This window comes from Carassius gibelio, chromosome B1 (genome assembly GCF_023724105.1).
Source record: "Carassius gibelio isolate Cgi1373 ecotype wild population from Czech Republic chromosome B1, carGib1.2-hapl.c, whole genome shotgun sequence".
Taxonomy (NCBI): domain Eukaryota; kingdom Metazoa; phylum Chordata; class Actinopteri; order Cypriniformes; family Cyprinidae; genus Carassius; species Carassius gibelio.
The window spans coordinates 28,035,677-28,062,048 of record NC_068396.1 but is presented as its reverse complement, the minus strand read 5'-3'; the positions used below and the strand labels follow the sequence as shown (position 1 = coordinate 28,062,048).

Sequence of the window (26,372 nt, the reverse complement as noted above, 5' to 3'; positions counted from 1 at the left end):
TGTAATGCAAAGTTTGATTTTTTTTTTTTTTTTTTTTTTTTGCAAGCCGTTTATTCAGTTAATTAAGCTGTCGAAACGGTAAGTATTTAACCTTTTGCTGATGGCAATTAATTTTTTTCAACATTGTAAAAATAGAGAAAGCGACATACTATGGATTGCGTGTCAGTAAGATTACGCAACGCCTTTAAGCTTCACTGAACAATTAAAAAATGAATTATCCTTGTGCATGTTTTTTTCCTTATTGCACAGTAATAGTGTTTTTTTTTTTTCGTCTATATATGCGTTTTTAAATGAGCATCCTTGAATCCAGTTTTAACGACCATTGAACACCATGTCCTCATTTGTAAACAAGCGGTGTCTATGAAAAAAAAAAGCCTAATTATAATCCAAAAGTCTCAGATTCATGGAACAGTGCGGAAATTACCCTCTTATTACAAGAATATGTAGAGCTTTGTCCATTTCTTTACAAATGTCTTGTTCAGATGTCAGCTATAGTATTATTCAATAACTTTGTGGATCTTTAATTCAGTTCATTGGCTGGATAGTTGGATTCAAAAGAACGTTCCTCCACTGATACCTCTCTGCACCAAAGCCAATAATGTAAAGAAGCCTATCAGATATAGTAGACGTTATTGTTATTTTTATTGCACTTTGACTTTTTGTTGTGTGGTGTCTTATTTTAGGAATATTGAGGCACCTCTTTAAAATGAAGTTTCCTTATTGGCATCATCTATGATTCCCTTCCAGCACCCTTCCATCAAAAGATGATGTTGATAGTAATACATCAAGTCTGCATAATAAAGCACACACTGAAATGTTGAATACAAAATATGCTGTTGAATCATCCACAATGAATGCTCCACGAGAGGCTTCAGCTCAAGGAGAGATGACTACAAATATCAGGCAAGCTTCAGCAAACCCCTCAGAAGTCATTCCATCTTCTGCCTCTGAAAAACATGCAGAAACTAATGAAGCAGTTTACATGCCTGATGTTATGGTGGCTTCCAAAGGGATGACCTCTCCTGAAGTTTCATCTGCGCATAAGAACGGTCATTTGGTAAACTCCTCACAGCCTCAATCCACTCAATTTCAAGACTTTCTAGCTCCCACTTGGTCTTCAAATGTCAAAGCAGAAAAACCATCTTCTGGCCAAGTGAGCATCACTCATGCATGTGTGTCTTTTACAGATGGCACAGCTAACTCCATACTAGATATTTCCAGTGCTGAAGCTAAGGCTGTTGCCTCAGGTGAAGTTCCAACCCAAACCAAAGTTTGTCATGAAGAAGCCATTCAAGTCTATAGCATCATCTCTTTACCTCAATCAACTAAGCATCTTCCTGTTGTTGAGACCACATCAGCCTCTCTAAGTAAAGCTGTGGATGCTACAGTATGTCAGAAATGTTTGGTGATGCTCAAAGATGTATCAATCTAACAGACACAGTTCTAGTGCAAACCAAGGTTTTAGAGGAAAGTCAACTGAAGAGTTAACTGAGGGTACGTTTCACGCTTCCTACATTCAATACCTGCATAAATCTTACAAAAATAGGAATATTTTGTTGTTGTTTATGCACCCTCCCTATTTTCTGTTTACAGTTATTTGTGGGACATTACTCCAAGATGTTGCAAATGTTATATTATCATAACGTTAAAATTCATAAGCTCTATGCAGTTTTCAGAAATGCATAATTCATTGTTGATATACATTTACTTGCATAATTACTTTGCATTCGTTTTTATAGTGCAACAGACTCATGTATAAATCTTAATTTTTTATTTATGGATTGTTTCTTGTCATGTTAGGCCTAACCCTAAAACGACTTTAGTTATACTCATTTTTAAAGTTCCAAAGCTATTCTGATCTTTACCACAAGAGGGTGGACTGATGTCTGTCTCTTGACATCCTTTATTATGGATCAGTTTGTTTTTCTTTTTGCTTTTTTGCTTTTCATAATGCAAATACTTTTACTGTGATGTTAAAATTGTTATCAAAGCACATAGTAAAAGCATTCTGGCTGATATTGACAGTTAAGAACTGCATATTTATGTGTAACAACTAACAGGGATTTCTCTCACATCTGCAGCACAGCTGGATCCAATACAGAAACTCTTTCTAGAGAAGATAAGGGAATATTCCACAAAGAGCCAGTATATACTACATAAATCAAATAACATTAAAACATACCATGCACTCCAATATATATATCAAACTTCTCATATATTTTTAATAACCCTCTGTGGTGTCCATAGAGCCTCTGGTGGCCCTGATGCTGGACCAGAATATGAGAAAGCTTTCAGTGAAGAACTAAACAAACTCCAGAGACTCTATGGGGGTGGAGACTTAACTGAATTCCCAGAATTTAAGTTCTCTGGTGGTTATATATATTTTTGCATTTGCTCTGTTTGAGTCACCCCATTTTGTTGCGCATTTAGATTGATTATAAAATTTCAGATTATTTTTTTTTAAGAGACTGAAATGGATGAAAGCAGCTCAAAATGAAAAGCTCTAAGAAGCATGCCATTAAATTACGTCAGTTTATAAATAGCTGATTTAAAAAAAAAATAAAAAAAAAAAACAAGAAAGGGAAAGCAAAAAAATAAAGTAGTTGGAACTTTAACATTTTCACACTGTGCTTTATTTATTTTCTTTTATTTAACGCTCTGAATGACCGTTTAAAAATCAACCGTACCGTATAAAACTCTCTTTTGTAATAATATGCATGCAACATTGCCCCTACAGACAGAAGTCTCAGGGGGCGAGCGCTTTTCCTCTATACCGTAATGTCTCCTCCCACCTCATAAATATTCATGAGCAAAGTTGCCTGCGTGCCGTTACGCTGTGACGACATGGAAGAGCAGCGGGTCCCGATTGCTGCAGCCGCTTGTCATTGTGACGAAGATTGGCACGAAGGTAAGCTGTCACTCAAAATCTTCTTTTCCGACTCCCTATCAATCAAGCGATCTGGGCCGCGCGCTGAAGAAGCACTCGGCGCTTCCGTGGGAGGCGCGCGGTCTGGACGGTTTTGGGCTGAAATCGGATGTTTGGACGGCGGTTTCGGGAGATTTTCTGGCTCGACTCGCAGTCAAGGCCCAGCTCTTTTTTTATGATCTTTTGTAGAAGTGCGAATGGCGGCGGCGCTGGTGGGGAGGGAGAGCCCGATGTCCCTTAGATTGATTGATAGGCGATTATGGGCAGGCTTTTTATTATATTTAAAGAGACAGAGACGATGTTTTTAATAAGTGAGCGAAAAGTAAAGGCGGTTTGTGTTTTTGCAATGTGACGTAGGTTATGCAGTTTAATTGTATATTAATTTCGCCAAAGGTTCTCGTGGGTGTCTAACGTTTCGATAAAACCCTGTATAGATCTGAACAAATAAGCAATGGGTTTGAACAGAGACTCCGTCTACAAACATGGCGCCTACAGTAATAGAGAGGATGAGATACAGTCATCTGTGGCTGAAGAAAGAAATAAACCATGACGGAGATATAAAACCACATGACGGGAATATAGTGGTTGACAAGCAAGTCGATATTTGCAGTTGTTCCAAGCCCATTCAAAGCTCACTGAAGTCATGTTGCAGTACAGATTACATCACGGCGATGCTACTATTTATATTCGCGTTTGCAGAGAGCACTGCAGATGTTCGTCACGTTTAGCGAATAAGTTCAGTTTTGAAGCAAATGAATGTTAATGCATCAAATCAAACAAGACTTTATGCGTCGTTTTCTCACTTACATGTGAAGTACAAAGTTTTGATTCACGGCAGCGCATGCAGAAGAAAATACAATAGAAACTGATTTGCGTTTTTAAACTATACAGGTGTTTATAGAGCAAGCCAGGTGATTCATTACATGTATAATGTTGATTTATATATATATTATATATATAAATGTGTGTGTGTGTGTGTGTGTATAAAATGAAATGTGTAATTAAACAGTTATTTTACAAACTATTTACTGTGTGATGATTTAATAAATAAATAAAAACACGACAAAAAAATGTTATTAAGTCATTTTCATAAGCGTGCACGGTTGGTTCTAACGTTCAAATACAAAAAATAATTTTGACAAGTAGTTTTAAATATTGATTAATTGGCCTGACCTATATTTGCATGTAAATAAACTACTATATGACCCTTATACAATACAGCAGCAGAATCAGCTGTATTGCCAAGTACTGTGGGTATACATGGTGAAGGAGTTTGTCTTGGTGTACTGGAAAAATACAGTTAATGATAATAATAACAATAAGTTAAACATTTTAAGGTAATAGTAAAAAGAGAAAAGTAAAGAGTTAGTAACGAAGTTATGAAATGAACAGAAATAAATAAATAAATATGCATATACGTAGTAAATGTGTGTGTGTGTGTTCTTTTTTCTGCAGCTGTTTTGCAGTTTTTAACATGAATCTTTGTCTTTTTTTTTACTGTGTCAGTTCAGTGGAGCTGAAGATCAGCTTTATAGGATGCTCAACTGTTGTCCACAGCAACAGTAACTATGATGACATCCCCATCGGTGTCCATGGAGGGTTACCAAGAGGCTGAACAGGTTTGTGTTGCCAAATAAATAAAAGTGTATTTAATTGCCCTTTTAAAAAAAGCAACAATCGGTCATCTTTATATTGTACATAAAATTCAGTAAACGTTTTATAAGCATGCAAGTGTGACATCTCCCAATCTGAGATTGATGTCTTGTGAATTCTGGGAAGTTTGATCTCTGCGGCATCGGATGGAGAGATAGAGAGACTCGAGACTAACCCGAGATTTTCAGCAGTCGTGAAATATTTTTAACATTTCCCCCTTTTCAATCAACACTATTGTTGCGCTCCGTCACATGCACTCAATCATGTGGGCCTGTGCCAACTATAAAGTACAAAGAAAAAAACTGTATGTATGAGAAAAGAAACCAAAAGAACTGTTGGTTCTTGGCTTGCTGTATATATTTTGATGTCCAAATAGATTATTACACAAGACATCTGCATATCTTGCATGTTGAGGTGCCTCAATGTGCTGGTATTTCTATATTCACATTGTTATTCTGCTAAATAGTCTGAAACTAACGTGAAAAACCACTGTTAAATCTGTGAAAGCTTTCTAAATCTGACAGAAGAAGATGGAGTAGTCTAAGGACTGAGAGAGAAGCCCCTTTGTGTGAAATGATGCTTTGAAACCCCATGTCAGCCCTCGGGGTCTGTGACAGAGAGCTGTGTTTCTCAGACATCCCAGCTGACACTGCTCACTTCCACATACCTCACACATCTTCATTCTCTGCCTCTCTGTCCCGTGCAGATGCAAGTGGGAGAGCAGACGGCGGGACAAGCGGAGGAGAGTTTGGAGGAAGAGGAGAGCAGCTCTGCACAGTCTGAGCCACAGACTCCTATGGAGGTCTACAAGACGGCCATTTACAGGTAGCTTCTTTTCTTTTGTCTTGTTTTTGAAGAAGCGTGGTTGACTGTGTGTTTGGTGTGTAAATGATGTGTTTGTTGACGGTCAGACACCCCTTGTTCCCCCTGCTGGCGCTGCTCTTTGAGAAATGCGAGCAATCGACTCAGAGCTCGGAGTGCGTGACCTCGGCCAGCTTCGATGTGGATATCGAGAACTTCGTGCGAAACCAGGAGAAAGAAGGCAAGGCTTTCTTCAGTGAGGACCCCGATTTGGACAATCTGGTAAGTATCTAGGTTTTCGGTGTTTATGCTAGTGTTAAAAAACAAAGTATAAAATCATGCAGATCAATGCTGCATTTTTGATAGAATAACACAGTGTAAATAAATATTTTTCTAGTTGAATATATGTTGAAATTTGCAGTCTCCGGTGTCTCACGATTCTTCAGAAATCATTTTGATATGCTGAATCGCTGCTCAAGAAACGTTTATTATTATCAGTGTTCAAAACAGTCGCTGCTTAATATTTTTGTATGCATGACACTTGTTTTCCGGAATCCTTTGATGAATGGAATTACAGCATTTATTTAAAAACAGAAATACTTTTAACAACGAGCCTGGTCAATTTAATCTATCCTTTCTGTAATAATTAATTTGTCGCAGAAATAAAACCATTTTACTGATCCCAGCCTTTTGTATAGTAGTGTAAATAAAACAGACATAATTTAGAACATTGTTCTTTGTTAATAATTTATTCTAATATATTAACCTAATAAGTAATAATTTATGTAATTTAATTAAACACAATTTACTTGACGAAGTAATCTTTTGTAAATGTACCAGCCGTAACATTATAAATTATCTGTTGCTGAATATAACTCTTAATAAAAAAATATAAAAATAAATTCTGACCCCAAACTTGATCAGCAGTGTGCATTCAGTAATGCATGATATATAATATGTCAATATTAAAGATTGAAACAGCATCAGATGATATAGATTTATAACTGTGCATACTATTTTTTTCTAACACCCACTTTAAAAACACCAATAATTAAACACTTCAATGTAATCTTTAGAAAATCTCAATTAACTTATATTTTTATGCTTTACATTGTAACCAACTGTATAGCATCTAAAACAACTGGTTTTGGTTTTTTGTGCTTATTATCCTTATTGTATTAGCCATAACTTCAGTATTTATATTGAATGGTGAAGCGGCGTTAGGTTGCTGCCTAATCAGCTACCTAACATGAGGATCTAAAACATTATAATAATAAATATTAAAATTTGAACACATGCATTTGAGCATCCATCTAGATCTGCATGATTGGTGAGGAAGTGGATGCAGCATACAGTGGGCTGGATTCATCTGAATGCCCGTGCAGGCCTGTAACAGCTCGGTACGTTCAGATGATGACTGTACTGTGCTCTCAGATGGTGAAGGCCATCCAGGTGTTACGGATTCACCTGCTGGAGCTGGAGAAGGTGAATGACCTGTGTAAAGATTTCTGCAGCCGCTACATCGCCTGCCTCAAGACCAAGATGAACAGCGAGACGCTGCTCAGCGGAGAGCCAGGAAGTCCCTACTCCCCAACACACACACAGGTACTCTCCAAAACACCCTGTCTCCGTTAGCTCCGCTCGGGAAATAACCCGCTCTGCACACGTTCTCCTCACAGCCGCCGAGCTCGTTCTCTGGAGCCATGAGTCCTCAAGGTATTGTGGTGCCAGCGGCGGCTTTACAGCAAGGCAACGTTACTGTCACAGCCGTAAACCCCACACAGGTGGTCACAGGTCTGTTGAGTGTTTTCCTCCTGCTTTCTGATTCGGTTTTCTTTCTCGTTCTCTCATTTCATCGTATATTGACTGTGTGTGTGTTTGTTTAAACCCAGGTGGGACGGTGTATCAGCCTGTTACAGTTGTTACTCCACAGGGGCAGGTGGTCACACAGACGCTGTCACCTGGAACAATACGCATCCAGAACTCACAGGTGAGACGCCGCCAACAGACATGCTCCGTTCATATTCAGCAGCACATCTTCATCATCTGTTATGCATTAGCAAACACACACACCCACACACACACACTCCTGACAGCCGTGTCTGTATTTCCCACAGCTTCAGCTGCAGTTGAACCAGGATCTAAACTTTTTCAGTCAAGAGGACAATTCGTCTAAGGCCAAGAGAGGCATCCTTCCCAAACACGCCACCAATGTCATGCGTTCCTGGCTCTTCCAGCACATCGGTGTAAGTGTTTTCTGTCCTTCACTGTTTAATAGTGTTCACTGAAAGAGTGTTTGATCACAAAGAGCCCTCTAATTCTTTAAACCTCAGCCTTACATTTAAAAAAAAATGAAAATAAATTGGTTACAAACTGCATTTCATGTTCACTTCAGTGAAAAATACAGTTCAGCCAATATCTCAAATGTGCAGGATATAAGTTAACAGTGGACCTGGATTGGGGTAGTAGAAGTAATGTATAATAGGAATATTTTATGGTAAAGTCATAATATGATTGGTCTGCTGTTATCAGTAATAATAATAATTATATTTTATTATTAATGATTATAATGGCAAATAATAAAAAGATTCAAAGTGGGTTTATAATAGATGTATTTTACTATTTAAGTTTTGAGTTGCTAAGATTTTTTTATGTTTTTGAAATAAGGCTCTTGTGCGCTCTAAGGTGATATGTATTTAATAGAAAATAAAGTTAAAATTGTGAAATGTTATTACAAATTAAAACACAGGTTTTCCGTTTGAATATATTGTAAAATTTAATTTATTCCTGTGATGCAAAGCTGAATTTTCCGCATCATTACTCCAGTCTTCAGTGTCACATGATCCTCCAGAAATCATTCTAATATACTGATTTGCTGCTCAAGAAACATGTCATTATCATTAAAAAAATATTTTTTCAGGATCCAGAATATCAAAACATTTATTAAAAAAAAAAAAAAAAAAAAAAAAAAAAAAGCTTTCAATTGTCACTTTGGTTAAGTATTTTATATATATATATATATATATATATATATATATATATATATATATATATATATATATATATAAATATATAAAAATACTTTTTAAAAATACTGACCCTAAACTTTCAACCAGCAGTCCATATTAAACAAAACTTTCCTATGATGCAAAAAAGATACAGATTTTTTAACTGTAAAATCTTTTGTTCTTTGTAAATATTTTAAGTATTTTCATTGAATAATCTTTATTTCATATCTAAATTTTATTGAAAACGATTTAAGTTGTAGTGCTGAAATAAAATGAAAAACTACTTCTTATTAGACCACAGAGCTACTCTGAGAAAAATAAATTGATGTCTAGATGAATTAAGAAATGTAAGCAGAAATGTATTGATGAATTAAGTGAGCTGTTATGTGTTGAAGACTGGCTCCAGAAGCATTTTCACTCTCACAAATAGCTTCTGCTCATGTGACGAAGCGTCTGGAGAGAGCGCTGATCGCTGGAGGTTTTCTGTCAGGCGTCTGTTTAGGCGATCGGCCCACAGAGGCACATTGTTCAAATGAAGCGGAAAAAGACACAGTTAACATATAGAGACACTAACCTATAGAGAGAATAATTTCTGTCCCCTGCCAGCACCCTTACCCTACAGAAGATGAGAAGAAACAGATCGCCCTGCAGACCAACCTCACCCTGCTGCAGGTTAACAACTGGTGCGTTATCAGACGTTGATTCATACTGTATGCAGGTCAGTGTAGTCGTCTGGATCGCCTCTGACTGACTCGATGTCTGCAGGTTTATTAATGCACGCCGACGGATCCTTCAGCCCATGCTGGACGCCAGCTCCTCGGACACACCCAAGAGCAAAAAGAAGACCCCCCAAACACGCCCCCTGCAGCGCTTCTGGCCCAACTCCCTCGCCTCCTCTGTGTCCCAGCAACAGGTCACCATGGAAGACGGTACGCCCATGAGTTTAGTTTGATAGGATGATTGCCAGGGCATTGCTGTGTGGTTTCTGTGGTGTTCTGCCTGGGTTAAAGCACACTGCTGTATGGTTGCTCTGATAATGTAATGCTTGCCAAAGCAGACCAGACTGATTTGTTTACATGGGTACATTTTCTATTCAATTATTCAAAAATACATTGAAAAGCAATTTAGACACAGAATGACTTGTATAATACCTCTTTTATGATTAGTATATTTTTAATATAAGTCAAATTAATTTTGATCTTGTAGGAGGGTATACAATAAAACTTGTTTTGACATCATAATGAAGAAAAAAATAAATTCTTGAATATTTCTTTAGTTGGTTATTATTAGAAATAACCAAAATAGTATTAGTAGTAGTAAAATAATACTTTAACAAAACAATTTTGTCATGTGATGTGACCACCATGTAGAAATATGCAGAAAAAAATATATAACATAAAATATGAAAAGAAATTATGGATTCATAATTTATTATTTTTGTAAATATTTGTATGTAATAATAATTTTGTGTCCTAATTTAATAATTCTTGTTTAAAAATCATTTTAGTTCTTATTTTGTTAACTGGTTAATTAATTTATAATTGAATACATAAATATGTTACGACATTTATGGAAGAATAATGTATTAATTCAACTGAATAATAATTGAATTTGTAATGTTGCTTTAAGTAAAAACATTTTCATTAAATATACTATACATAAACAAATATTTACTGATACAGTGTGTGTGGATCAGTAATTCATGAATTTAGTAATTATCTTCAGTTAATAATTTCATTTATTTATTTTTCGATTCATTTAATTATTATTATTATTTTTTTAATGCTGCTAACAAGTAAATTTAATTGACAACATCCAGATCTGTAGAGCAGGGGTGGGGAACGTTGATCCTGGAGGGCCTGTGTCCCTGGAGAGTTTAGCTAAACTCTGCAGGACAGTGGCCCTCCAGGATTAACATTACCCACCCCTGCTATAGAGACTGAATCTAGTAAAATATAAGAAAAACTATTAACATTTAACTATTAACACATTATCTATCTATATATAAGCTAAGAAAAAAAATTTCTGAAAGGTTAAATTAATGTTGTTTTTGTTTGTTAAAACTGATCAAAGCTACAGGTTGTAGGACCTGCCACTAGAGGGCACACTACCAAAACAATAACAATCGTGTGGTTTGATGACGCTAAGAAGGAGCGTGCAATGATGGGATTTGTTGTCTTCTACCCAAAAATACAGCAAATATAATTTGACAGTAAATTATCAGATTAATTGATTACTGTTTAGTCAGATGAAATGAAAACGATTACCACTTGTTTAAAAAAAAAAAAATAAACACTGTTGTACATTCAAACACAATAATTGGGCATACATAGCAAACGCGAGTTCAACGATTTGCGCGAGTAGATTACATACAAAGTCAATGCAAAGATGCGATCAGACGCATCCTCGCGCGGATCTAGAGAAGCGATGCCCCGTGTTTGGTGTGTATGCACCATAATGCTAATCTTAATGCTAATGCTAAAACATTTTCTGTAAAGATATGAATCAAGCAACTCACCTGTCGAGTAAAACACAAGCGAGATCGGCATCTCTTTCTAGTTGAAGTTTGTCGCGAAGCTCTCTCCATCTAGAAAATGCAACACCGATATTGATCCTTGCTCTTTCTCTCCTTTTGTCCCAAACTCTTCTTGGGTCGTTTGGTTGGCCCGTACACTTACGTTTACGGGAGCTGTCCTTGTCGACAGAACCAGCGGCAGACGGAAAACAGTAATTATGTTCCATAAATAAGTAACACAATCCACCATAAAACGTGCAAGAAGAAGTAAATAAGTAATGCTTGAAGCAAGCTAGTGGTTTGCTGGACGCTAGACACTACTTCCACATTTGTCCACGGCACTGTTGTCATGTGGTTTCTACATCAGTAAAGGCGGTAACAAAGGGTAACTAAGTTTTTGTTTACATAGTATATGTGTATATTTATTATATATATATATATATATATATATATATATATATATAATATATATATATATATATATATATATATATATATATATATATAAATAAATACACTCATTTACAGTATATATTTTGAAAATATATACATTAATTTACATGTATATGTTTATATTAATTTGACATTTTATATGAATGTATTTAATATATAAACATAGCATGTTTTCTTAAATATATACATGCACGTGTGTGTATTTATATTTACATAATATACGCACATATATTACGTAAACAAACTTTCATTTTGGATGAGATTAATCCCGAATAATCGTTTGACAGCACTATTAATAACTCATGTTATTTTCAAAAATAATGATTAAGTGTTGTAATTGCCTATGTTTATCAGTTTTCTCCAGATTCGAAGCGTTGTGTTTGTCATACTCAGGTACTATGGTAACAGTCGGTGTGGGTGAGGATGGCCTCCAGACGCTCTCATCAGATGGAGCTACGCTGGCCATGCAGCAGGTCATGATGGGAGGTCACAGCGAGGAGGAGGAGGAGGAGGACGAAGAGGATGAAGAGGACGAGGACAATGATCCTTCCCACTCCGACATGACCAGGCTGGGCCTGGAGACCAGCGACTCGCTGTAGTAGGACTGAACGACACACACACACACACACACACACACACACACACACCGTTTAGAGAGAGACATTTGAAGAAAGTGACATCCACACAAACACCTCGGCTGACATGTTGAAGGTCACAGAACGTCCTCAAGCTGTCAAACAGCTCGTCTGAAGCACAGAGAAAGGGCTTAAAGCCACACACACACCGAAACAACCCAAACACACAGGTCAAACTGAAGACACAAGCACAAGTCTCTCTCATGGCGGAACGCACGCATCAGTTAGCCGAGTGCACTTTTTGTATGATACTGTAAACTTTAAAGAAAGTGTTCAAAGCACATTTTGAAAGAACTAAAAGGAAGGAAAGTAAAAAAGAAAGATGTTGATGCTGGATGATTCAGTTGTACTTATCCTCATGGTCTGGGATTTGGTCTTTTGCATGCCTGTGTTTGCTTTAATCAGGCACCAGGAAAAAAGAAGGAACTATTTTTATAGTACACTGTCACAAGTGACCGGTGCCAATTTGTTTGTTTTCTCCATTTGTTTGTTTTGCTCTGGTTTGCTATGTTTTGTAAGGAGTATTTATGTATGAAAAAGACAAAAACAAACACTTTTAACGTGCTCACCCTGTTTTGGAGGGATTGTGGTAACTACTTAGTACAAAGTACAAAAGATGATATCCGCTGGAGGCATAGACTCTGAAGCCTTATGTTTTTACATTTCTAATGCCACAATGTGAGATGCTGTCATATTTATGGAAGCTTATTTCTGCTACAAAATAAAAGAAAATTTAAAAGGTTATTGCGACTTTAACTTACATTTTTTATACTATTTTTCAAAGGATTGTGAGCTTATATGTCATAAATCTAGAGTTTATATCTTGCAATTTAGATTCTTTCTTGTAATTCTAAATTTATATCTTGCAGTTCTAATTTTTTCTTTTAATTCTAAATTTATCTTGCAATTCAGATTTTTTCTTGTAATTAAGATTTTTTTTTCTCAGAATTTTCTGTTTATAATTTGCATTTGCAAGTTTACATCTTGCAATTCTGAGTTCATATCTGACAATTCAGACTTTTTTCTGACACTTTGCAGTTGATATCTGGAAATTCTGAGTTTATATCTGACAATTCAGATTTTTTTTCTTGTTATTAAAAATTTTTATCTCGCAATCCAGATTTTTTTTCTCACACTGCAATTTTTATTTCGTAATTCTAAGTTCATATCTGACAATTCAGACTTTTTTCTCACACTTTGCAATTGATATCTTGCAATTCTGAGTTTATATCTGACGATTCGGAATTTTTTCTTGTAATTCTTAATTTATATCTTGAAATTCAGATTTTCTTTCCTCAGAATTGGCCATTTATATCCTACATTTGCAAGTTTATATCTTGCAATTATGATTATTATTTGTTTTTTTCAAAATTCTGTATTTTTTTCTCGCAATTCTGAGTTTAAACCTAGCAATTCCGGGTTATTGTCTCTCAGATCTGATTCACGTTTCTGATTTTTCTCGCGGAATTGTGAGCTTATATATCGCAGTTCTAATTTTATATCTCTCAATTCAGTTTTTTTTTTTTTTTGGCAATTCTGAGTCTATATCTCTCAATTCTTCAATTATTATATAAATTACAAATAGTTTATATCTCACAATTCAGACTCTTAATTCAGATTTCTCGCAATTCGGAGCAAAAAGAGCAGAATTGTGAGAACAAAATGTCTGAATTGAAGTTTGAGATATAAACACATTTTGAGAGAAAAGTTGTAAGTTAAAGTTAGAATTATAAGGTTAAAGAGTCACAATTTCCTTTTCTAATTCCTCGGTGGAATAAAAAGAAAATTAGCCTAAGCTTCCATACATATCTGATGTCACTTCCTGTGCAATCGGCATGAATACCGTGTCTAATAATGAAATAATTGCAAGATTGTGATAATGTTTGTGAAATTCAATGCCTGTAATTGTTGTACGAGAAGAAAATGTGCTTTTTTTAATGATTATATTGCAAAAACTCAAAGTGAAACAGAGAAGGACATCAACAAGTCTTTGTATTTATGTATAGCTATTTTTTGGCAAAGGGACTCATCATTGATGTTAAACCCCTTCAGCTCAAACATTTATAACAGATTTTTTTTTATTATTATTCTGCGTTATTATGAACAGTTCAAAAAGTTTTTGCAGGAAAACATGTTTTTTTTTTTTTTAAAGTGGACAAAACAAATGTTTTCAGTATTTAACAGTTGGTTGCATGTGTTTTCATTTATTATTGTAAAGAAACATACAATATTATTTTTTGAAACATAACGTATGCTCACAATAGAAATACAGATCTATCAGTGTAAACCCAATGAGATTGGTACAGTTGAGCTGTTGATGGTATATTTCGATTACAAATAAGACAATATAATATATATTTTGATTGAAATTCTTCCATTTTTGGCTGTCACTTGATTGAGCTCATATATCCTGTTTTGTGCTTATTTAATGTGTTCAGTATGTGCTGTAGGCTGTCTGTACTGAGCGGCTTTTCATTTGCAGCAGTAGTCTTGTGATGCCATCGGTCAGATGACCAACCCGAAAAGAGAAACTCTGTTAACTTAAGCATGGGGAGGTTTAAACGCTGCACTTTTCTCTTTGCATCTATAATCGCTTCTCTCTTATACACACACACACACACACAAACACAGATTTGCCTTTCACACTCTTGGTTTTGTAATAAAGAGCACTGTACCTGAAGGACACTCTGTTGTGTGTGTGTGACTGTATTTGTGTGTCCTGTAGTAAGACATCAGAGATCATGAGCTGCATTCCTATCAGGACCCAGAGAGTATTTTTAGTGTAACCTTCACTCAGTCTGGTGGGTAAACAGATAAATCATTTGACTTGGGGTAAAATTGCAATGTAGTTCATGGAAAGTGGACAACGCTGGCTTCTATTTAGTATTATTGTTGGTCTTTTTTCTCTGGATTCTTTGGTTTCGCATTTAGTATTTTCTGGAACACTTTTTGTATATTAAATACCAAACACAAAGGAAGTGAAAGCAAGAATACAGAGATTCAGATGGAGCAAAACAGATCATTTTAATATGCTAACTAGATAATAAATGCATCACATGTTAAGCTCAGATACATTTGGCCTTACATACAAAAATATGTTTGGATAAATGAATGATAAATAATTGAGCACAAATAAACAATTGAATAATTTACAATAAATAGATAAAGTTAACAAATATATGTAAATTACGTGTGTATATTTAAATTACGTGTGTATAATATATGTAAAATAAAGTGTATGTTTATATATATATATATATATATATATATATATATATATATATATATATATATATATATATATATATATATTTATATATGGGTCATTCTATAATTTAGTGTACATTTAATTTCCATTGATGATAATTGTACTTTTTTTCCTAACAATTTTCTTAAGAAATATCATATTTTATCATGAGAATGCATAGTATAATCTCAATCGTATATTTTGTATACCGTTTTTTTTTTATTTGCTCTCTCCACATTACATAAAGCTTAATTTAGCCTTTATATCCCTTAAATTACAATTTTTGCAATGTTCACTTTTTTAATTGAGTGGGTCCTGAGTTAAAAAATAATTAATGAAGACTATCTATATTCCATATCTATAACATTTCTATAATCCAAATACCTAAGAAAAAAAATAAACATTTGGAACACATTTGATCTTCAGTGACCTATAACCCTTAGTTAATATATTGAGAAAGAGTGTTGTTTTTCCTGACATGAATTGTATCTGAAATTATAGAGTGAAAACTTTAGAATGAATGGTATATTAGATATATTCTCCTTTATAATGTTGGATGTTATGCATTGAAATAGAAGCTCATCCACTGTGAGATGCTCAGCGACGCTGATCCTCTTCTTTCTGATTAAAAACAAACAAACAAAAAAAAACGATTATTTGTATTTTCAGAAGGAAAAGCTTCTGAGGCACACAGGCAGGTATTCAAAAACCATTATCAGTCGATTTATCAGTTGGTTACATTTTGAATGCTGAATGTTATATTAATGTGAGTAAATATAGGATTGTGAAAAATGTATATTGAATGTCTTTGATGAAATTAAAACTAAATGTAAAGCTTGTGCTAATATCAAATTCTGTGCTGGCTCTGCAGTTCAATGGAATGCAGAATAGTCGAGGAAATGCAGTGTTTTTACAACACATGCCACTATAGATGACTCCAGTGTCCCAAAAACCTTTTCAAAGGTCAAAGAGACCCCGAGGAGCAGGAACTGTGTCAGTTATCCATCAGCCCCAACACAGTTAATGAAATATAAATCAGAGTGTTAACTAGCCAATGAGAATAAAGTTCTCTTGTCATCCTGTAACTCAATATCACTCCGCCAATGCTCCTTTAATTACTCAGAGGCCTAGGTAACTATGACTAGTGTGTCTGGTCATTATTAAAATATGGTTTGGTTTTTTTTTTTACTTTTTAAATAATTATTTAAATGTTTTATTATTTTTTTAACTACATTTTATATATATATATATATACTTTTTATTTGCACAGATTTAAACATTTGTGTAGGATCTAACAAATATGAAAAAAAATCAATAATAATATTAATAATATTAATAATTGGATTTTGTTAATACTTGCATTTTTATTTATATATATATACCTCCATTTGTTGCTGAATCCATGTGAGAGCTTCATTTATGCTGGTGTAAATTCCTGGATTGTTTGCTTGTCCACAGCTCTCAGCCCAGCTGGCTGCCCCCACCAATGTCCATCCGGACCCCTGACAGGCTAGCGGCCCTCCGCTGTCCCCCTACAGACAGAAGACTAGGGGTTCAACTAAGGTGTATATACATTTCAGAGTGCTTGCTTTAATAACAGCTATTGTAGTTTATTGTGATGACACTCAGATGCAGTACCTGACATGTTCCAGCACCACCCTCTGAGAATCCTGCACAGATGTTCCAGGAGGTCAAACCCCGTCTGCGGCAGTCTCTGCTGGACAGTAATGGGACCTGAGCGGTATGTAGGGACAAACTGGCCTCTCCTGCATGACACACACATGTATTCTGAAGAACTGACTTAAAATACACTCAGTTGAAAGCAATATAGTTCTACATGTCTCCAAAAGCTTTTAAACTTGTTTAATACACGCATTTACACAATAAATACCAGCCATTCAACTTTTTCTCTATTATACTCACCACCATCCACTGTGGCTCCCCAGCCTGAGATCAAACACATCTGTCCATCCTCAAAGCTCTCGCCATAACTGGGCAAACAGATGGGTACTACTTGGTCTGGAAAGAGAGAAAAAGGAGATGTATTGTACTAAAGCTATGATTATATTCCCATTTAAATGTCTATATATACAAATAGTTCAGCCCGTGACGAGAAGCAAAATCTTACCATTGAAAGACAGAGGTAGCTTAAGCTTTATTAGAGCTATGTTGTAGCTGAGTCCTCCTGGCCTGTAGTTGGAATGGTAGATGATTTTCTCCACAGAAAGACCTCCAGTTCCACCCAATGGCTGGTCTGTTATCCCAGCATACACGGCCCATAACACTGGCTGAGCAAACCTTGAAATAATCACAAATTACTGGACCATCATAAACGAATCTGGACGAGGCTAGAGCTGGTATAAACTCAGATGGATCAATATCATATCAACATAAACTAGTCTGGACCAGCACAGAACCCGTATAAACCAATTTGGACTGGTACCAGATCAGGATAAATGAGTCTGGAGCATTAAGAACCAGCATGAGTCTAAACCAGTATTGAATAAGTGTAAACCAATCTGGACCAACATAAGTGGACACAAAATCAGTATAAACTAGCCCTGATCAGTCCTAGTGCAGAACTAGTATAAACCAGTCTGGACCAGCACAGAACCAACATAAACCAGTCTGGACCAGCATCTAATTAGCATAAAAAAATCTGGACCAGTGTCAGAACATTATAAACCAGTCTGGACCATCAAAGAACCAATATAGACCTGTCTGGACTACCATCGAACTAGCATAAAACAATCTGGATCAGCATAAACCAGTCTGGACCAGCACAGAACCAACATAAACCAGTCTGGACCAGCATTTTATTAGCATAAAAAATCTGGACCAGTGTCAGAACATTATAAACCAGTCTGGACCATCAAAGAACCAATATAGACCAGTCTGGACTACCATCGAACTAGCATAAAACAATCTGGACCAGCATAAACCAGTCTGGACCAGCACAGAACCAGCATAAACCTGTCTGGACCAGCATCAAATCAACATAAACCAGTCTGGACCAGCACAGAACCAACATAAACCAGTCTGGACCAGCATCTTATTAGCATAAAAACATCTGGACCAGTGTCAGAACATAATAAACCAGTCTGGACCATCAAAGAACCAATATAGACCAGTCTGGACTACCATCGAAATAGCATAAAACAATCTGGACCAGCATAAACCAGTCTGGACCAGCACAGAACCAGCATAAACCTGTCTGGACCAGCATCAAATCAACATAAACCAGTCTGGACCAGCACAGAACCAACATAAACCAGTCTGGACCAGCATCTAATTAGCATAAAAAATCTGGACCAGTGTCAGAACATTATAAACCAGTCTGGACCAGCACAGAACCAGCATAAACCTGTCTGGACCAGAACCAGACCTTTATAAACCAGTCTGGACTAGCATCTGACCATCATTAACCAGTCTCGACCATCACAGACCCATTATAAACCAATCTGAACCAGCACCAGACCAATATAAACCCATTTGGACCAGCACAGAAGTAGTACAAACCAGTCCATACCAACACCAGATCACCTTAAACCAGTCTGGACCAGCACAGAACCAGCATAAACCAGTCTAGACCAGAACCAGACCTTTATAAACCAGTCTGGACTAGCATCTGACTAGCATAAAACAGTCTTGACCAGTACCAAACCATTGCAAACCAGTCTGGACCAGCACCAGACCATTATTAACCAGTCTCAACCATAACAGACCCATTATAAACCAATCTGAACCAGCACCAGACCAATATAAACCCATCTGGACCAGCACAGAAGTAGTACAAACAAGTCTATACCAACACCAGATCACCTTAAACCAGTCTGGACCAGCACAGAACCAGCGAGGACCTGACTTGATACTCACCCGTACACACAGTGCGCAGCAGTGAGAATCCAGCGCTCACTGATGACTGATCCTCCACACAGATGCTGGTTTTGGTAATGCAGGCTGACCTGCCACGGGACCAGCCCAGATCTCGACACGTTCCCTCCCACAATACGACTGCGGACGGCTGGCCTGGAGCCACACTCTACACCACAACACACAAACTGGATCTGAGTGCAAATGTCACCAAAATTACGTTTTGCATTACAGGAAAATAGATAAAATTCTATTATAAAATTGCAAAAGAATTTATTCATGTTCACTGTATTTTTTAATTAAAATAAATGCAGCCTTGGAGAAGAGAGGTAGGAAAAAAAGAAGAAGTCAAAACAGTATCATCAAACACTCACCTATACACTTGACTGCAGTTACTACACCAGAAGTGCACTGAGTTTTTCTGAAATAATGGAAAATACACTTTTAGTGCTATCTTTCTCTCTATCTGAACTACACACAGTTAACTGTGCTTTCATTCATTTCTATGCTTCCATTTACCTTTGTATTAAAAAAGCAAATCAACTCTGTCTCATTTAATTTCAATGTACTCCACACTGACATGATTGATTAGCTTTTTCCAAGATGGCTTTCTTAAAGACAGAATCTGCTCAAAACCTCTTCTCAGCTGCCAAAAAAGGCCGTTCAGGTGTTCATACATCTGAAGGTTATAGAGATCTTTCAGCTTTGAGACTCAGAGGCGGTCCTGACTGCTTTATCAGGAACTAAAGACATTTGTGAACATCAGTAGATCTACAGAAGTACTGTACTTCAGATTGTTTGGAGTCAGTATTGAACAATCTGCCATGCCGTGTGTCAGTCACTGGACTGATCTTATTTGACAGTCTTTGGCCTGAATAACTCTTCCTCAGGCTTGAGTCAATTTGATTTAGATCTGAGAAAAAGAGTGATCGTAATGCTCATTTTTTAAGCTAAGCCACAAGTGCTGTCAATAGTAGTTGATAATTTTTTTTAATTACATTCATGTTAATTAAAACATAATTTTGAATTGGACATTAATGAAAAATGACTCAGTTCAGTAAGGGAGTCATTTCCTTAGTAATGACTCTGACACTGGCTGGATGGTTCTGATTCAAATCACTTAAAGGAATAGCTAATCAAAAATAATGTTTTTTCGAGAAAAGTTGCTCAACCTCAGGCTATTGAAGATATAGAAGAGTTTGTTTCTTCATTGGAACAGGTTTAGAGAAATTTAGCTTTAAATCACTTGCTAATCAACAAATCCTTGCAGTGAATGGGTGCCGCCAGAATTAGAGTCATTAGAACAGCTTATAAAAACATCACAATAATCCACAAACAATAATTCCAGTCTATGAATTAATGGCTGGTCAAGCAAAAACATGTTTATAAGAAACAAATGCATTTTAAGGCATTTGAACTTTATGACCAAAATACGTCCATAATCCATAACACTAAATCCAGTGTAAAAGTATCCCCCGCTGTCCTCTCACATTAACATCCACAGACATATTTGTTTAGAACTGTTTTAGACTGTTTTCACTTGTAATTCATACATGGTCTGTGCATATTTCATTTCTGATTCAGACAAGATCACATTTCCACTGGAGAAAACATTAAATATGGGTAAAGGAGACGTATTTTGATTGGAAGCAAAGGATTTAAGTTAAAAATAAATCTTGGTGGATTTTTTATAATTCAAACACACAGCTTGTTACTTCACTAGACTTTAACTGATGGACTGGAATCATGACAATTACTTGTGAATGATTGTGATATTTGTATCAGCTATTTTGACATCCTGATGGCACCCATTCACTGCAGATCATTTAATTTTGTCTAATTCAAAATGAACATTTGCAATTTATTTCTTATTCTCGTAATGTTTAATTATTCTGACCAATATGTATGACCATTTAGTTTTGCCTGGAGTCGTGAAAACTAAATTTTTTACATTTTGGAAGGGTGCATGTGGTTTCTTTTGCACGCAGAAGTATAAGTGTGGCCAAGTATAGTGTCCCATACTTGGAATTTGTGCTCTACATTTAATTCATACAAGTGCACAGCAGTGAATAGTGGCGCACACGCACCGTGAACACCCCAGATCAGTTCGGGGAGCAGTTTGGGGTTCAGTGGGTCTCACCTCAGTTGTGGTATTGAGCACTGGTCATTCACTCCCCCCACCTACAATCCCTGCCAGAACCGAGACTCGACCCGCAACCTTTGGGTTACAAGTCTCTAACCATTAGCCCACGACTGTCCCAAAAGAAGGTTTACCTGAGGTGTGAAGAGTTTTGGATCTTGAAGTTGTCTTGAAGGCCTGTTTGGTTGATATTAAGAGCCACTAGATTATTCTGAAACACTGCTTCAATGGAGGAGACGGGAACATCAGTAGTGCTCACAAAGCTACAATCAGACAACAAAAGAGCAATCATTAGTCAAAATAAATTTCCTTAAATAGCAGACATGCGAGATAATAATTCCAGCTCCAATGTTTGTCAGTGGAGACGAAGAGAAAAATTGCAAACCAAGGATCTGAAGTTACTGAGAGCTGTCCCACTGACGGCTGATACTGTAAATAGCAGAACCCTTTGAAAACTACACTACATTTGTGCTCATGTGTACACCAAAAATGCCATGCAAATTGTTTAACATTGTATCACGTACCTGTTGTATCCCAGTTGTCTGCAGGCTACAGAGCCCAGGTGAGAACCCCAGCCTTCAGAGCACACAGTCCTCCACGAGCCCCTACTGAACACCTGCAGCACAGAGCTCCTGCCACTCACACGCACTGAGAGAGACACTGAGAGCTTAGGGTCGGCTTGTGGAAGATTTGCTCATGGGGTCAAAGTTGGTGGTATATAATTTTTTCTTTGGAATAATTGTGTATGGATCAACAGAAATGTGTACTGAAACAATAAATAGAGTCAATGTATATGGTCTATGTTGATTTGAAGGTCAAGAAGAGAAGGATAGGATCAACCCACCACAGCTGAGCTCGTCTTCTCCATCTCCACAGTCCTCGACTCCATCACACACAGCATTTCTGCTGATACACTGAACCGACGACAAACAGCGGAACTTTCCTGAGCAACTCTTCAGACCCACTGGAGAACAAGAGGTTGAATGCATGATGGTGTCACATACACACACACACACACACACTGTCATCATAGAGCAGGGTGGAGCTCATTAAACATTTACCGTTCCCACTGATCAGGATGAGTTTCATTTAAAAAGGAGGACACTTACTTACCTTCACACACACGTCTAATGTGAATTGCTTTCGACTTCTCTTACTAAGCTGTTACTGTTACTAAGCTAATACTATTTTTTCTATTTATTTTAACTTTTAATTTAAGTTATTTCTGTGTCCCTAAAGGCAGGTTTGGTTAACTTTAAATAACCTCTGGAGGACAGTTTTGCTCCCATATTACAAACAAACAAACAAAATACACAGACTCACCTCCCAAACCTATTCCTAGCACCAGAATCAAGACAATTAGCAATCCCAAGATGATGAGCAGAGCCAGCAATCTGCGAGGCACATACGGCCAACACAAAGACTTCAAGTCTGACAGTCTTTCTCCTGAGAGAGAGAGAGAGAGAGAGACGGCTGAATCAAATCAGTCTGCTAAAGGCCAGAGCAGCCAGTGGAGGAAGACTGATTAGATCACTGTTAGCACCTTAAGTGTCTGTCCTCTAACCCCTGTGTAACTGGCCGTGTAAAGCACACGCTGAAGCCATTTTAGATTGTAGCTACACACTGTGAGACACCAAGAAAGCGAGAAGCCTGCTTACCGTGCAAGAAGGGCTGGACCTTGATGACGGGCACACCTGGGCTGGGTGGGATCTGAAGGTTATGGGCTTTATACACAGGCAGTGGAGCGGACGCCACGGTGGGCAGCTCAACAGGGACGTGGGGGTCCTGCGTGTCTGGGTCGTAGAAGTGACTGGAATGGCTGTTATCACTGCTGAAGGAGCTCACATTGAATGTGGTGGGCGTCTCAACTACAGGAAGGTCCTCTTCTGTGATGGAGACTAACTCCAGAGCACCAGATTCAGTGCCCTCCTCCACCGCATCCTGAGCACGTGCGAGAACAATGACAAATATCAGACACTTAAATCATCCCAAGGAATGCATGTTATTATTTTGAAAGAAGTCATCTATGTTCACCAAGTGTGAATTTATTTGATAAAAAAATATGGTGAAACAGTAATATTATTAGAAAATATGAAAATAACAGGTTTTTATTTTAATATGCATGTTTTACATTTTAATTTATTAATGTGATGACAAATGATGTGAGTTTTCAGCACCATTCCTCCAGTCTTCAGTGATCTTTTAGATCTTTTATCTTTTTAAAAGAATTTTAATTGTATTATCATTATATGAAAATGGCTCTACTTATTCTTTGATAAACACAAAACTCAAAAAGAACAGTGTTTATTTGAAATAGAATTTCTATAAAATATTAAGCAACACAACTGTTTCCAGTCATGTGATCATGTGACACTGAAGAAATAAAATTAATCTCTGCCATCACATGAATAAATTGTATTTAAATAAATAAATAAATAAATGGAATAAGAGACACCTTTCAAAACATTAAAAATCTTAATTATTCCAAACTTTTGACCAGTAGTGTATATTTATGGGGGGGGGGGGGGGGATAATGATGTTTTGGTGATGATAAAAAAAACAGAATGAAAAAAAATTCAGCAATTAAAAGAACGAGTTTTGTTAAAAGACTTAATGACCAAGTTGTACATGCAAATGTATTCATTGTTTAATGACAAAAAAGCGAGTGCATGGAAAGCGTGTCAGCAGAGGATGTGTGAGAGCTGCTCAGATAGACTCACCTTGTCAACCTTTATATAATTTAAAAGTGTCTGAGACACAAGGACACCTGCAGACACAGTGAGATGAAATACTGCTGCTCATGCTCTCTTACCCTCTCCTGTCGGCTTCCTCCCTGTGAAACGGGTCGCTCCGTCTCTCCTGCTGTCTGTGAAGAAGCCATGACTCTGCTCTCGTCCTCTCATCTTCACTTCATCTTGGATGACAGGGACACCGATCCACTTAGGAAGTGAAAAAGTGATACTTGGAATCCAAAGGCCTTCAGTCGGCTTAATCCTTGTTAGAAAAAATGAAGAATGAATTACTTCTCAGCTAGTCCAAATCCAAGTAACCGCCTGTGAAATTAGCTTTGAAGTAGAAGTTGAGAAATGAAGGGGATAATTTGAAGGTGACTAACTATAGCGCTACAGATCTGTCCTTCTGAGTGACTTCATCTCTTATTCCTCTCTCTCTCTCTCTCTCTCTCTCTCTCTCTCTCTCTTTCTCCGCCACACCTGAGTGACACCTGAGCAGGTGTGCAGCAGTGTTTTGTCGTATCACTACAGCTGTGGATCAGGTAATGCTGGACAGACTCGGCTTCTGAGGTCTGGTTACACTCAAAGGTCAGACTAGGAGTGCCAAGCACCAAAAGGTCATCAGTCTTTAGGCTGTTCCTTAACTGAACCTCCAGAGCCCATGATTATATTCATCAAGGACCTTGTGGTTGATATATATAGATTCAAACCAATTTCAAGAACAACTTTTATTGTGAACATAAATGTTTAGCTTCTGAAAATTAGTTTTGATATTCTTATAGGAAGTAAAGTAAAAAAAAAAAAAAAAAAAAAAAACATGGGTGGACTAGTAAAGAAAAAAGTAAAAGACTGAAATTCTTAAAAGAATTAAATAAGGAACAGAAAATACCCAAGATGATATTCATTAAGAACAGTTGAGTTGATAGATAAGTAATATAATTAATAAAAAAAAAGTTTTATTAAAAACATGATAAATATGATAAAAAATATTTTTGAAAATTATTTATATTTAAAAATTATTTTTGAAAATTATTTATATTTATTTATTTTGTGTGTGCTTAAAGTAAAATATACCTAGGCGATCAGAGAATGGTGAAAAACTCACAATTTTGTTCATTTTCTACACAATTTTGTTCATATCAAAGAGTTTCTCAATGTATTTTCTATTCTATATAAAAATAAAATACATTAAAACACGATTCAAAGCAAAGTAAAATCATCTATATGTTCACATATAAAAAATGTTTTTGAAATATTTTAAAAGCAATACTATTGTACATTTTCTATATAGATGCAAAACAAAACTAAATAAATTAAATAAGTAAAAGTAAAAAAAATGTACGTTTGTAGATTGTAATAAAAGAAAAACATCTTGTTAGAAGACTGACATTTTTGAAGACAAAAAAAAATGTTTGTTATAATGTATTAATGTATAACATAGTAAAATAAGCAGTAATAAATATCCACCAAATAAAAACCATTGTTCAGTGTAGAAAGCCATTATATTGTTACAAGAAACCTATATGTTTGCAGAAATCTCTTCATCTCAAATAAATACATACATCAATAAATGTTTGGAAGCTTGATGATTTGAATTGTATTTTTCTTTTCTTTTCTTTTTTTTGGTCATCAAATGACAAATTATAAAATGAGATTGGATTTATTCAGGTTGTTCATTATGTGGGTGACACAGTTAACGGGTGTCATTGCATCAGTCTAATACCGAGAACCCTTGTTAATTTTCCAGCATGATCTGAGAGCTGTATCTGGTGTCCTGGTGTCTTTCTTACGCCGTGATGTCGATCGTTGTGTTTCTGAGATGCATCAGAACTTCCAGTGATTCTGGTACCGTCGCGTTCTCACCAGCAGATGACGCTAAAGACTCTGGCGTTCCATGACGCAACGCTTTTATTTAGGCAGCTGTTCATGAGTCAACTGTCTCATCGAGTGTAACGGGTGAAGTGGGATCTGTTGCAGTGATGATTCACATGTTTGTGTGTTAAAGGGACCGATTTTTGCGCAGTTATAATCCGGTCCTCCCTCTCTCGTGCGCAGTCACGACTGCTGGATAATCTCAGATGCGTTTGACTGAGCATAGACTGACAGAAACAACACCATGATCAGTCAAAAACTAACTATTGCCTCCAGTGGAAGCACAACTAAATCCAGATCATTCATTTTCAGCCATGAACAACACATTGACCAGTGGTCTGTTATAAAATATAGCCTAAATTATTCATCTCTCATCATGAAAATAATTGACATGTATATTAGGATTCGTCCTATTCATAAATAATAAATATGACGCCTTCAAATTCATTATTTTTGGATGAGAAACAGTTCGTTCAGCCTTGAAATGTTTCTGATCACTTATTCAAATTATTTTACA

At 36.4% G+C, this 26,372-nt stretch overlaps 2 protein-coding genes across 3 annotated transcripts; one reads left to right on the top strand and one right to left on the bottom strand.

Annotated features, from left to right (window-relative positions):
• Positions 1-2,817: 2,817 nt before the first annotated feature.
• LOC127949276 (homeobox protein PKNOX1) lies at positions 2,818-14,134 on the top strand. Of its 2 annotated transcripts, none has more exons than XM_052546328.1 (11): positions 2,818-2,908; positions 4,433-4,545; positions 5,286-5,404; positions 5,491-5,662; positions 6,815-6,985; positions 7,060-7,174; positions 7,273-7,370; positions 7,498-7,626; positions 8,995-9,071; positions 9,154-9,317; positions 11,750-14,134. In XM_052546328.1, the coding sequence occupies exons 2-11, from the start codon at positions 4,495-4,497 to the stop codon at positions 11,953-11,955; spliced, it is 1,302 nt and encodes a 433-aa protein (XP_052402288.1). In that variant the 5' UTR covers positions 2,818-2,908; positions 4,433-4,494; the 3' UTR covers positions 11,956-14,134. The 2 variants fall into 2 exon arrangements, with proteins under 2 accessions (XP_052402288.1, XP_052402289.1); XM_052546329.1 differs by lacking the exon at positions 2,818-2,908 and adding an exon at positions 2,953-3,837.
• A 1,183-nt stretch (positions 14,135-15,317) lies between these two features.
• Positions 15,318-24,804, bottom strand: LOC127948587 (transmembrane protease serine 3). Its single transcript, XM_052545081.1, has 13 exons — positions 24,064-24,804; positions 22,910-23,192; positions 22,575-22,697; positions 22,096-22,215; positions 21,776-21,899; positions 21,386-21,514; positions 19,486-19,532; positions 19,115-19,280; positions 17,367-17,536; positions 17,162-17,257; positions 16,877-17,004; positions 16,621-16,770; positions 15,318-15,859 (listed from the first exon to the last, which is right to left on the bottom strand). The coding sequence occupies exons 1-13, from the start codon at positions 24,130-24,132 to the stop codon at positions 15,836-15,838; spliced, it is 1,629 nt and encodes a 542-aa protein (XP_052401041.1). The 5' UTR covers positions 24,133-24,804; the 3' UTR covers positions 15,318-15,835.
• Between the last annotated feature and the right edge of the window lie 1,568 nt (positions 24,805-26,372).

Coding starts and splice junctions, on each gene's coding strand:
- LOC127949276 (XM_052546328.1), top strand. CDS start 4,495: ATGATGACATCCCCATCGGTGTCCATGGAGGGTTACCAAGAGGCTGAA. Junction 4,546..5,285: donor GTTACCAAGAGGCTGAACAG/GTTTGTGTTGCC, acceptor TGTCCCGTGCAG/ATGCAAGTGGGAGAGCAGAC. Junction 5,405..5,490: donor TACAAGACGGCCATTTACAG/GTAGCTTCTTTT, acceptor GTTGACGGTCAG/ACACCCCTTGTTCCCCCTGC.
- LOC127948587 (XM_052545081.1), bottom strand. CDS start 24,132: ATGGCTTCTTCACAGACAGCAGGAGAGACGGAGCGACCCGTTTCACAG. Junction 17,005..17,161: donor GGGAGCCACAGTGGATGGTG/GTGAGTATAATA, acceptor TGTGTCATGCAG/GAGAGGCCAGTTTGTCCCTA. Junction 16,771..16,876: donor GTGGTGCTGGAACATGTCAG/GTACTGCATCTG, acceptor TTCTGTCTGTAG/GGGGACAGCGGAGGGCCGCT.